Source organism: Letharia columbiana, assembly GCF_014066305.1.
Source record: "Letharia columbiana isolate WasteWater2 chromosome Unknown Sc0000076_s0, whole genome shotgun sequence".
NCBI classification, from domain to species: domain Eukaryota; kingdom Fungi; phylum Ascomycota; class Lecanoromycetes; order Lecanorales; family Parmeliaceae; genus Letharia; species Letharia columbiana.
Window position 1 is genome coordinate 62 of NW_023501121.1, and position 12136 is coordinate 12197.

General features: G+C 50.5%; 5 protein-coding genes across 5 annotated transcripts; 4 read left to right on the top strand and 1 right to left on the bottom strand.

Moving 5' to 3' along the window:
- Positions 1 to 608: 608 nt before the first annotated feature.
- HO173_012224 (uncharacterized protein) lies at positions 609 to 1671 on the top strand (the record flags this gene model as incomplete). Its single annotated transcript, XM_037314096.1, has 2 exons — positions 609 to 865; positions 930 to 1671. The coding sequence occupies 2 exons, from the start codon at positions 609 to 611 to the stop codon at positions 1669 to 1671; spliced, it is 999 nt and encodes a 332-aa protein (XP_037158975.1).
- A 33-nt stretch (positions 1672 to 1704) lies between these two features.
- HO173_012225 (uncharacterized protein) lies at positions 1705 to 2466 on the top strand (the record flags this gene model as incomplete). The annotated part of the gene is made up of 1 exon (XM_037314097.1): positions 1705 to 2466. One exon carries the CDS (start codon positions 1705 to 1707, stop codon positions 2464 to 2466), a length of 762 nt encoding a protein of 253 aa, XP_037158976.1.
- Positions 2467 to 4473: 2007 nt separating this feature from the next.
- On the top strand, positions 4474 to 6126 carry HO173_012226 (uncharacterized protein; the record flags this gene model as incomplete). The annotated part of the gene is made up of 3 exons (XM_037314098.1): positions 4474 to 5190; positions 5240 to 5837; positions 5891 to 6126. The coding sequence occupies 3 exons, from the start codon at positions 4474 to 4476 to the stop codon at positions 6124 to 6126; spliced, it is 1551 nt and encodes a 516-aa protein (XP_037158977.1).
- An 841-nt stretch (positions 6127 to 6967) lies between these two features.
- HO173_012227 (uncharacterized protein) lies at positions 6968 to 7910 on the top strand (the record flags this gene model as incomplete). Its single annotated transcript, XM_037314099.1, has 3 exons — positions 6968 to 7148; positions 7217 to 7662; positions 7713 to 7910. The coding sequence occupies 3 exons, from the start codon at positions 6968 to 6970 to the stop codon at positions 7908 to 7910; spliced, it is 825 nt and encodes a 274-aa protein (XP_037158978.1).
- Positions 7911 to 9894: 1984 nt separating this feature from the next.
- Positions 9895 to 10426, bottom strand: HO173_012228 (uncharacterized protein; the record flags this gene model as incomplete). Its single annotated transcript, XM_037314100.1, has 2 exons — positions 9895 to 10150; positions 10209 to 10426. The coding sequence occupies 2 exons, from the start codon at positions 10424 to 10426 to the stop codon at positions 9895 to 9897; spliced, it is 474 nt and encodes a 157-aa protein (XP_037158979.1).
- Positions 10427 to 12136: the final 1710 nt, after the last annotated feature.

Here is a 12136-nt window from a genome sequence, read left to right on the forward strand (position 1 = left end):
TACAAAGCGTAGAGTCGAACGGGAAAGCCTCGACTGATTGCAAGGTTCCTGCCGGCTTTGGTGGGCCAAATCATCATAGCATACGTCTGCGATGTGGAGCATTTCTTGTTATACCTGCAACAGAGGGTCGGTTTGACGGCCTACGACAGTTCACCATACCTGTTCGGATCAAAAAGTGATTCTGCCCCTACAGAGGAGCTTTCCAAGGCGCTGGCTCAAATCACAACGGATCACCTGGGCCTTGAGATCACCGTGCAACCCTGGAGACACATGGCAATCTCACTCAACCGAGATGTACTTTTGAGGGAAATCCCGTGGATCTCGACCTGAATGATGAATCAGCGAGTGACGCGTAGGCCGCCCACAGTGGCAACATCCAGAGGGTACATTATGGCATCCGATCTGACCTGATCTGTGGCATGCATGCGAGCACTGTACTGAAATTTCGGGGCGTTAGCTCAACCTGGAACAAGGGCATAGCCAAGATGGACATTTATACTCAGTAGGAGGTATCTGAACCACCAGCGAAGACTTCAGCAAACCCTAAGCAACACGGGGTGCTTATACCACGAAGCTCAAGCCTGACAATCACAACACCTAGCCACGGAATGAGACAATTACCGGAAACGCCTATCAGTCGCACGGAACCTGGCAACATTACCACAAGCTCAAGTCTGGGGAGCCACACGCGACCCCGACGCAACTCCAAACAAGACATCTTCGCAGACGATCTACCGGTACCTCGACCAGATACAGAGACAATAGTATTGGAAAAGTTGAAGTTGATGAGCCCTGACTATACAACATTTCGTACGGAAGGGCAACGCCGGGCTTTGTGTGCTGTGCAATATGAGACTTGTGACCTGTTTATAGTACTACCAACTGCCGGAGGAAAGAGTATGCTATTTACAATTCCCTGCCCCACCCAGCGAAGACCGTGGTCCGGTTAGCCCATCCGTGGCTTTACTGGAGAGAACGATGAGAAAATGCCAACAGCGAGGCATATCCTGCATTCAATTCATGAGAGGCGTTAGAGAAGCGCAAACCCTGGTTTTCGTATCTGTCAAGCTGGTATCGAGTGATGATTTTACGGAGTACGTCAACGTCCTGACGAGTAGGAACCTGCTAAGCATGGTGGTGTTTGACGAGGTCTATACCAGAATCCTGGATCGAGAGTATAGGGAAGCGATGGAGGAGGTGAACATCCTGGCCCGTCTAGCCCCCCGACGTGTGGCACTTACTGCATCCATGCCATCTTACATGGAAACAGAATCAAGATCTGAGCTGCATATGAACTCTGCTGCAATGATTCGAGAATCAACTACACGAGCCAATATCTCCTACAACGTCCGGCGGATCGAGGGGTCAAAGCCAATGGAGGAGGCCGTAGAGATCATGAAAGGACACCTGAAGAGCCTGCAACCTGGACACAAGGCAATAGTCTTCCCTCGAATAACGGAACAATGCAGGTGGTTTGCGACAAAACTGAACGCCAACTGCTACTACAACGATCTACCTGGTAAACAAAACCAGCTGGAAGCCTGGCTGATGAAGACCGAACCTGCTATAATGGTAGGTTCACCTGGACTAGGGACTGAACTAGACGAGAATGGCATTGCCGTGGTCTTCTTTTACGATGCATACTTTGACGCATCTGGCTTTATCCTGTAAAGTGGACGGGCAGGTCGAGAAGGATGGCCAACAATGGCGACCTGTTTGTGTCTAATTCCTGAACAGAAGTGGCAAGACCTTACGAACCTGACAACGCCACTCGACGAGACAAAAACAATGGCTTTTTTCCTGAAGACGTCGAAATGCAGGCGGCAACCACTGTCTGCATTCATGGACAACGACCCTGATACACCTACATGCATGCTTTCGGGTTATGCTTGCTGTGATAATTGTGCCTATGCCGGCGGAAGCGTCGCAGCTGGGGAGCAAAGCCGTGTCAGACCCAATGGATCCTTCGAAGTCCCTGTACTGAGGCCGCCACTGCCATCAAATTTTGGCAACCCTGAAAACGGGTCCCTTCAACGAAGATTTAATCCTGTTTTTGATGTTGCTAGTCGAACGGGTAGTGGGGAGCAACACCAATATGGAGATGATGACACTAGAATGAGCGACCTGCAAAATGAGGGGCGTCTGCCCGCTGAAGACACCGCGTTTACAAGATTCGGTTCCGACCTGGAGACGACTGATGTTGATAACGGGCTTTATCATCTGAACCCTCTCACCCGCAAGGATGAAGGAAGTTCTAAAACTCCTTTGAGAGAACCTGCTGTGGATACATCGAGATCACTACCTGTACTACGGAGTAACCTGTCCTATAGAGATGGTAACATCTTGCGACCAGGCTTTGGCATAGGCCAAATCCCACGAACAGCTGGTGACTGGTACGGCGACCGGTCGACTCCCAATCCGAGCATGGGCTTCACACCGGCAAGCCACATCTCGCCATCAACGTAGCTAGGGGCGTTTAGCGCAAGCTTTGGTGGATTGAGACAAGCTTCCACGCCACAAATTGGTGGTTCTGGTGGGGACACAGGAGGAAGACCTGCAGCTACAAATATACACAACTCGGGCAATCAGGTTCCAGCGCCTTGCCAATTAACCTGATAGAAGGCTTGAAAGACACAAATCACAGAATTCATCTGCGGACGGTCTTCAACATCCTGAAGGGCAGGTGCCCCGTCTGCTGGTTGCAGGATGGTCCTGACGGTGGGAAGCATCAGTTCGGGAGACACAGCTGCAGTAGCCCACTGCTTACGCATGACCAATTTATGGATTTTCGTCAAGGCCTGAAATATACGGGCGTTTGTACAATCAATCTTGCCTGCTCCTCACCGACATTCGTGTGTAATCGGTGGAGGGATTCACTGTGTGGGTACAGAGATATCCTGTTACCTGTATGTATTTCAGCTGCAAGGTTGGAGAGCTACCAGCCAATTGTGCAAAACCTGTGTCCGGTTTACACGGAGGATGCGGCGTTCCTGAAATGGTTATCATTGGGGATCTACGATGGTACTGGTCCTGAAAATCGAGGAGAAAGTCCGAAACTGGGATCTGATAAGGTCGTACATGTGACCATACTGTTCGAGAAGATTACGCGCGAATGGGTAAGGATCCACCTGCAGTGAGTCATGGAGATATGATCTAAAATACCTGAGAAGACCTGTGTATAAAACCGGCGTGATGCATTTCCGCTCAATAATGTGAATAAATTTTTGGACCATAAACGAGAACGTAACAGTAATCATGCATACATGAAATAAGTGAAAAAGCTTTATCAGCATTTAGCGTTGTACTGTGGATGTTCTATATATATGCCAAGCGCAACTAGCGCAAGGTGGAACGCATATATATTATTCCTGTCTATATACGCCTACCATAGTTATAGATATTGGATGAGGGTTGACTAGCTACAAGCTGTGCGGGATATGAACGTATCTCTCAGCAGAGATAAGTTCCAGTGGTAGACTGTATCAAATCCTGTATGTAACAGACGGCAATAAAGACTAGGGAACTGAGAGACTGTAGTTGAGAGAAAGTAGCCAAAGTGCATGGATGAAGTGAGCGAAAAGGCACGTCTTTGAAATGGATCGAGAGAGGACGTAGTAAGGCTTTCCGCCGCCGCTCACCACGATAAAATCAACAACGAGTATACTGATAGGTCAGTGCAAGAGTCTAGTACTAGCCCCTTTACGATTGATATAAAGATATTACGATACGAGAGAATATTAAGAGTCGAGTACGGAGGCAAAATTGGAATTAAAGTCCGTGATGAAGACTTCAAGTGAGGCTGGAACGAACGGATAACTGAGCATACAGTGCTAATGGAGGTTCGCGCCGCCGGGCTTGCTTGTAGCTCCTCCCCCTTACGGCGAAGACAGAGAGCCTCTTCCAAACCCGATTACAAGTTGTCCCACGACAGTGTCTTGGATAAAGCCTGTTAACCGAGAAGGTAAAGAAGTAAGCAGTTAGGAATGAGCTGGTACTATGTCAAGGTGGCGAGGTCGACGGTGCACCAAGCGGAGGAACGACGATGATGCCATCGATTATGCGACGACTGTCAATAACAGAAAAGGGCTCGTAGAGTGACATAGTACTTTAACATTAGAGCGGGAGCTAAGCCGTGAAGTCGACACTCGGAAGTGAAAGATTTCTCTAAGGCTTGTGCTTTACACATCACAAAACTCTCTCATCAACAACGAGATCATAAAACCCACAAACCCATATCTTCAAGAATAGCGCCACCCTAATCAGAAATTCTGTTCATAGCCAACTGTAAGTGAACACGCTTGCTATAAAGTCTTCCAAGTGTGTCACTCATACTCAGTGCGTGAGCACAGGGATTCGTGTGGTACAACAGCCAAAGACCTGTTAACAGCAACTTCGGTATGCTGGAACTCGCTGTGAGGCTACATGACTACATACAGTCAGCGACAAGCCAGACTGACAGATCGTCACAGGAGAATGATGTGCGACACCCCGCGACTGCGGATCGAGGACCTGTCTCAGCGGTTGGCCGCGGCTCAAAATTCTGATCGACAGCGGAGCTCTACAAACCCAAATGCAACTGTCTCTCCCTGCTCTCAGCCCACGGACGGCGTTTCAGCTGGGACAATCTATCAACTCATGCCTGCGGACGCTCGACTCGTCCAACACGCTTCCGTGAACCTGCAACCTGCTCCTCAACGGCCCCTAGCTACATACGGATATGGTGTACTATACCCACCAACGCAAGGCTATGCCCAAGCAACAAGCCACCAGACTGGTTGGTCTTACCACACTGTGCCGAGCACGCATACCATGCCCACCTTTCATACTGCTACGCCAACCCATGGCACGCCCGCCGTCCACATCCCTTGCAACACTGCATACACTGGGTACAACTCCATGCGGCTGCCTGAACAGAATCACAGCTTCATCATGCCATACACGGTTCAAACACCTTCATCACGTGCACATTCAGTGAGTACTCCAACAACGATGATGCGAGCGATTAGTAACCAAACGCAGGGCGGTGTGGCATATATGCTGATGTCAAACATCTCAAAAACTGCAGCTGCATCGCCTGCATCATCTCCCAACGTTATTACTCCTGGAAGACCCGCAACATCGCCCATCAAGATGGTCTGCATCCGAGGAAAGTGGTATAAGGAGACCTTGGAAGGGAAATTGGTACCGGCTGTAACGCTCAGGATCACCAGTACTAAGTTTTATGCTAACGGGTCTGAAGGACAAGAAACAAAGGCCACAGGACCTCCAGGATCGAGCTGAATCGAGTACCCCTATACCTGACTCGCGGCAACCAATAAGACCTAAGCCGATGTACGCATCTGGACGCCTAGACCGCGGGGGTCCACTGACGACTGTTGGGTTGGAGGCAGCGGTGAAGGCATGGATGGCAGGGTTCCCCGAAAGAGGATATCCAAAGCAGGGAGGTGCAGATTCTCAACAGGCCTGGAGACCTGCCACGCCGACATCAGGTTTAGTTGATCTGAATACGGAAGGGGACATTGACTTGAACTGGAAGACAGACACTGCCGGTTTTGACGAATACCAACCTGAAGGGCCGACAAGGGGCACGGAAACACCTGTAATGGCAAAACCACATGGACAGCGGCACTATAACATCCGGTTTGACCCAGAAGGCGGCGAGTCCAATCACGACGGCATTAAGACCGAGGACCAAGAGGAGAATGGCCCAAGGCTCAATTCGTGGATCACTAATCCGCCGAAAACCTCGAACGACGGACCTGATTTTGAGAAGCGGAAAGGAGGAGCTCTACGGAAGAAATTGCGCGGAAGAGGATCGAAAGATAGAAAATCGCCTGGTGAATACTGAGAAATGTCTCTTGGTGCACTGGGATCTAAAAATTGCGAATAGACTGTGACGATGGAGTGGAGAACCTGAACGACCTTCAGCCTGACTGGGATGACGTGCAAGGGCCTTTACAGCGACTTCATTCTGAGCGGAGCGGCTCAGAAGACTCTTTCAAAACTGCGGAAGAGGGTAGACCGGCCGCAGAGATGAGGGTTAAGGCTCAAGAGGGCATGGTAAAGCCTGAGGCTGGAGGACTGAGGCTAGCTCACGGTGACCGAGACTGGTCACAGGGAGAATGATAGTGATGCTGGAGGATGGGACTGTGACTTGGAGGGTTGGATGCGAGGATTGGCCGTGTCGATACTGAACTCTCCACAAACTCACAATCATGCGATGTGTCAAGATATCAGGTAACTATGGTAGAATAAGTAGTGTGTAGATTGCATGAATTATTCCATCTCAGGACTCCCCTGGGCCAGTATTTGTAACCCTCACAAATTAGGTGGTTGTTCCAACAGGTGGCTGAGAGGAGGCTGGGAACCTTATTTCGACACGATGCTTGATGGCGGACCTGGAACCTGCAAGAAGCGGGACGGGTTTTGCTGACCGTTACGACTAGACTTAAAAGGTAATCACTAGTAGTCCGTCACTAACCAGTAACTTATACTAGTTGTAGGCTTGAAAGCGTGCGACCGCTTTCCCACACATATCTCTGCAGAGACGTGCGGTAGGTAGTTGCATTCTAAGACATGAAAGCTCAACTACACGAAACTTCAATTCCAAATTGTGATAATCACCCAAATGTACGCGCTTCCCGACACTGGTCAGCGTACAGCGCCCGCTCCACACCCTCCACCAGTGACTACTTGCAATCTTGGCCTCGTGACCTTGACACCTTCAAACCATCAACAGAGCAGCAAGAAGACTTTCTAAGTTCGTCAAGCGGCTCAGCACAGCTTTCCCTCGCCAGAGCGCTGTCTCGAAAGCGAATGGGAAGATCGCTAACGTATGCGCAGGAATATGGCCCAGTACACTCATCTAAGTTCGGGCTATGCCTACTACGTGAACCCTGATTCAAGCCGATACCCTGAGCCGGTTGGGCCATAAGCGCAAGCGACACAGGCTCTCGCACCTGGAGCAATGTACCCTTCACAGCAATATCCGGACGGAGTACCTGCAAACGCCTACGACCACCGACCCTCGGTACCTGGAGCGCCATACCAGTATCAAGCTGTGTCACCTGCAGATGACTACCAGTATCAACCACTACCGACGCATGTGGCAGCTGGGGTCTTACCAATGACAACAACGAATGCCATGAGTATTCAACAAACAGTCAAACACCACGCGTGTTCCAGCCCCATCAAGCCTATCACCTGCGTGTACCAGCAAATTCACATCTGCCGCCTCCTGGCACGCCCCTGAATCAACCTGTACGCCATGTTCAACAGGGCGATATTATAGTGAACGTACCTGCTATTGAGGATCAACAACAGATTGTTCGAGGAACAAGCGTTAGGATCAACAGTTCAATAACCAGCCACGACCCTGCAACAGTCGTGACAGGGATCTTCAAAGCATATGACCTGGAGAAGACCCTACCTGATAACCAGTCGACGAAACATACGGCGGAAGCACCGGTGCCGAATAGCAACACTTCGGAGGCTGGGCAGAAACCTGAGGACCTGAGAGGAGCACCTGTGAAAAACTTCAACGGTGTGTGGTGTCTGGAGCCACCGCAGAAGGGATACAACTTGAGGAGGTTGGAGGAAGCCGACTCATGCTCCGAGTTTTATGTCGCGGACGGAAATGGGTATACAGCCTGGAGGACCTACGTAAGTCTCCCCATATGAAGGTGTATTGAAGACTGTCTGACATCAAATAGCTTCAAGAGTTAGGGAGTCCGGTGAAACAATCGGGCTTGCAAGAGAAGGAACCTAAACATGCAAAAGAGAGGAATACTGGGCTCAGATCGTCCAATCAGTACGATACCGATAACCCGGCTCTACCACCTGCAAAGGCTCTGCAAATGGAGAGGCCTGTAACCCTGTCTATACCTGAAACTACCCAATCGAGGGAGTAACCAGAGAGGCCCAGAGCCTGATAAAATGTGGCTATCGCAAGTGGGATTCCACCCATGATGAGGTCACGCGCCGGGAAGACAAAACGTGGGATTATTCATGGACAGCCGCGAATCTGTCAGAACGCTGAATGTGGGGGCAACCACGACCTGATTACTTGCAACAAGGCCAAGATTTGCTGGGGCTGTGGGGATGATGCTCACTGGCAACCCCAATGCGAGTGGACGTGCGATGACTGTGGCGCACTTGGCCATACGAATGAAATGTGCTTTTCGATTCCCGTCGGCCAAGGCCTAGAGTCCAGACGAAAACACCAACCTAGAAACCTAGAGAAGCAGGCAGAAACTGTTCATGACTCATGATCGGGATGAATGCGAACCTGCAGATATGAAGACTCAGGCCGATCAAGGGGATAAAAGCCAGAGGAGGGATGAGGTCGTCGGTCGGTCCGAAAAGCCTAAACAACCTGGGAAGATAAAAGATGAAAGCTCAGCGTCGTCGAAGTAACCTGTGAAGCAAGCTACAAACAGCGAAGCTGAAAAAAAACCTGTGGCATCCTCTACGATACTAGTAAGAGGAGAGAGTATGGTCCGCCGAAGCGAACAGCGGTGAAAGACAGTCTCTCGGAGAGTGAGAGGAAGTTTTTCACTACAAATTGGTGGGTATGCAAGCCTGGGAGCAAATGAGGAGCGACGACTGGTCCCTGGGTCAGTGTCTTTACCTCACTCCGTTAAGGTACATAATCATGACGAATGAGGACTGAGGCTGACAAGTATGATCGCAAATAGAAGACGAAATGAAAATCAGCGTGGGGGATTGCATGAAAAGATCTCCAAGGAATCGTAAGTCAGGGCTTGTACGCTCGAGAATGAATATGATACCGCCACGCTGTTCCTTCTCGTACTTGTTGTGGTTTCGGGGTGCTGATGGCATGTGGGCAGGTTCTCGAGGAGGCGTCACACAGGTCCGCGTCGAATTTATGGACGATACCACCCGCTCCATCATCCGCAACGTCAAGGGGGCCGGTACGCTTCCATTCTCCTCCTTATCGCGCTCGTGATGAGCTTGGCGGATGAGTGCTGATAGGTGGGATGTCTATAGTGCGTGAAGATGATATTCTATGCCTGCTTGAGTCGGAGAGAGAAGCTAGGAGGTTGAGATGATGGGGTGGTGGATGGGAGGATTTGGAATGTTGGTGGGGTTATATGTGGAGGAGAGATGGCTACGGTTGCGTGAATGAGATCAGAGGCGTTGGCTGTAGCTTTGATTCTTGCGGCTAGCTGAGAACTGAATATATGATATGCCTTTGAAAGAGCCTTCGCGAATGCTATGTGAATTGGTATAACGCTGGTGAACAATCCTTGCTGTAGCTCCTTTTCTTGGTAATAATACAGATGTGTGATAATGCCGGTCAAAGATCCTCCCTCTTTCTCGCTCTTCCTGCAGATGATGTATAGTTGTCGTATGGCACGTATGGCAAATCCTTGCACTAACTCTCCGCGACTGGGAATGATATATCGTTATGGTGAAGCTTGTTGTATGTAGAGTGTCTGTTGTACGCTGAGTGACTGTGATCTGAGATGAGGAAGGACTCCAAGCTGCTGAGGGTCTTAATCGAGGAGGATTGGGTTCTCGTTGTCATCGACGTAGTTTCACTCTCTCCTGCCAGAAGTCCACCGGATTATACATGGTCCGCTTTCCCTTCATTCCATAAAGCGTAAGCACTAATCCCTGCAAGAATCTCGGATGGTAAGAGCCATTATTTGCGAGGGCGTTCGAAAGATTGTATTCTGTAGCAAAGAGGTCGAGAAGGAATCTTCGAAGCCGGAGTACCTTTCCAGGGTATCTCCACAGTGTGTTGACCGCGCCCTGCGCGGGAAATAGTCCTCCATCCCTTCTCTTCTTGATAACCGTGTCTACGTAAGTGTTTTGTAAACCGGGTATCCTAGTCCGTTCGGCGAAAGAGTAGGTCTGGATGATGACTTCCTAAGGTAGAGTCTTGTAGTTCTCTGATTCTAAAATGACGGTTTTGGAATAGAGCCATGTTGTAAAACGGCGAAAGACGTCTGGATCTTCGTTCTTCATGAAAATACTTCGGGCAGCGATGCCGCCCTCCGTTGTCTCGCTAATAGAGAGCTTCTCTTTGAAGAACGACGACGTACGCCAGAGAAGTCCACGATGAATGCCAAAGCTAGTGAGACTCTCGCCAATCTTGAAGTCGATGATGGTATCGTAGATTGAGCTGTAGCGTAAGTGCCTCGTCAGTCTTTGCAGTAAGCGTAGGTAGGGGAAGGACTTACTCTGACACCTTGCCCACCGACTTCGCCACCTTAGGCTCGGTCGGAGCACTCGTTTCTGTCTTTATATTTATACGCTTGCTGCTGTTTGGCGGTGGACTCGCTGGAGTTGTCGAAGCTGTCGTCTTTCGTTTCCGAGATGACGCAGAAGAGGCGCCAGACCCTGCTGTGGACGTTGAGGTTGTAGATTTCCGCCTATGAGAGGGCAAAGTTTGCGGCATGGTTTGAGCCTGCGGATAGATCTCAGTTAGATTAGATTACAATGGGTGTTTAGTGCTCGCAAACAGTGAGGCCATACAGAAATGACGCCTGCACAAGTAGATATGTAGATTCATGATTGGGCATATCCAACACTGGGGCAGCTAAGACCTTTCTGGACATGCAGAAAGGCGCCCCAGCGCTAGAAAAACTCCCAAAACAACCCAAGACGTCATCTAAAGAGGGCGAAGGTCTCGAAGAGGACTCCTGACGGTACCTACTGCAGCAAGCAGGGGGTACTGACAGCACTAGTGCGGACGGGCGGGAAGGTACTGGTGCCGTAGTGATGCTCTGAGTATGTGGGCTGGGTGAGTGACGATGTAGAGGCGGTAGGAATCTGACTTCCAACGGCCTAGCAATTGGATCTCGTCATTGCTAAGGCCGGCGTCACGTGCTGACGTTGCAGCCCCTCTGCGGAAGGAATGGCCTGAATAATGGCCCTCAACACCAAGTGACGTCAGCACCTCGCGGAGGTTGCTGGTGACGGCCTTCCTAGTGAAGGAGGAGCCCCCCAGCTGGAACAGCGGCGCATCAGGTGGGGCTTCCCACCTGAAGAGGTGACGTATGGCTTTGATTGCGCATGCGTCATCGCCAGATGCGGCCACCGTGAGTGTGATCCCACGGCGAAATGGGTCCGTTTTGGACGCTGGAAGCGTGAGTTCCAGGTGATCGTCGAATAGCCTCACCGAGCGACGTGTGAGGAACCATTCGCCGAAGTCCTCCTGTTGAAGGTCCCGCTTGCTGTAAGTAAACTCACCTACGCGTAGGAATGCTGCGAAGGCGAGGCAAAAGGAGGCATGTAGAGTCGCCCCGGCGTGGGTCGACTTATCGAAATAAGGAAGGATTTGAAGCAATAGATCCTTGGTGATTGGACGTCTTTCTTTGGTGTCAGCTTCGCCACGAAGACGGCGACTACCTGCAAAAATGCGTTGTAACTGGGGGCGATGAAACACTGAAAGATCATCGAACCCCATATCCACATGGGCTGACCTAAGGCCGGTGAGGTATGCCTTCATAGACTTCGACTTGACGCGGTGAGTGCTCAAGTCAGCAATCCAGCCCGTGAGGGCATTCATAGTTGCTGGAAAGGGAGGTTGGACCCCCTAAGTGCGCAATAGCTAGTGTAGAATCTCGCTGGAGTCGCGTATGTCTTCCTGGTTTTGGTAGCAAGCCCCCACCAGAGAAGTCGTGCGGCCTCTCGCAGCAGTGCGGTCTGATTGTACCAATATCCTGGTGGGTCTCGCCCTATTTCAGCGGAGACACGAGACCTCTCAGCTGTAAATATGCGTCAGCGATTTTTCGGTACCGAAAACGTGAAAGATCATCGGCCAGCTGGTTAGCCTTCGTAGAGATCCAAGTAAGAACCCCTATGATGTCATGAGTAGCTGCCAGCATAGCTATATCGCGCAACTGGGCCATGGCTGGCCCATGCATGGAGGATTTACGTAGTCCATTGACGCATGCGTCGTTATCGTAGTAGAGAACCAAGCGAGATCCTCACTGATCTAGCCACAGCTCCATCGCGTGATGGACGGCCTTCATTTCTTTGAATTGTATGTCTTTGGAACGATGACGTGTGGCTGTTTTGATGCTGAAAACGTCCTTAGGTAGAACCGATTGGATGTGGTCGGGATGGTCTAGAACGTAGCCTCCCATACCGAATTTTCCAGACG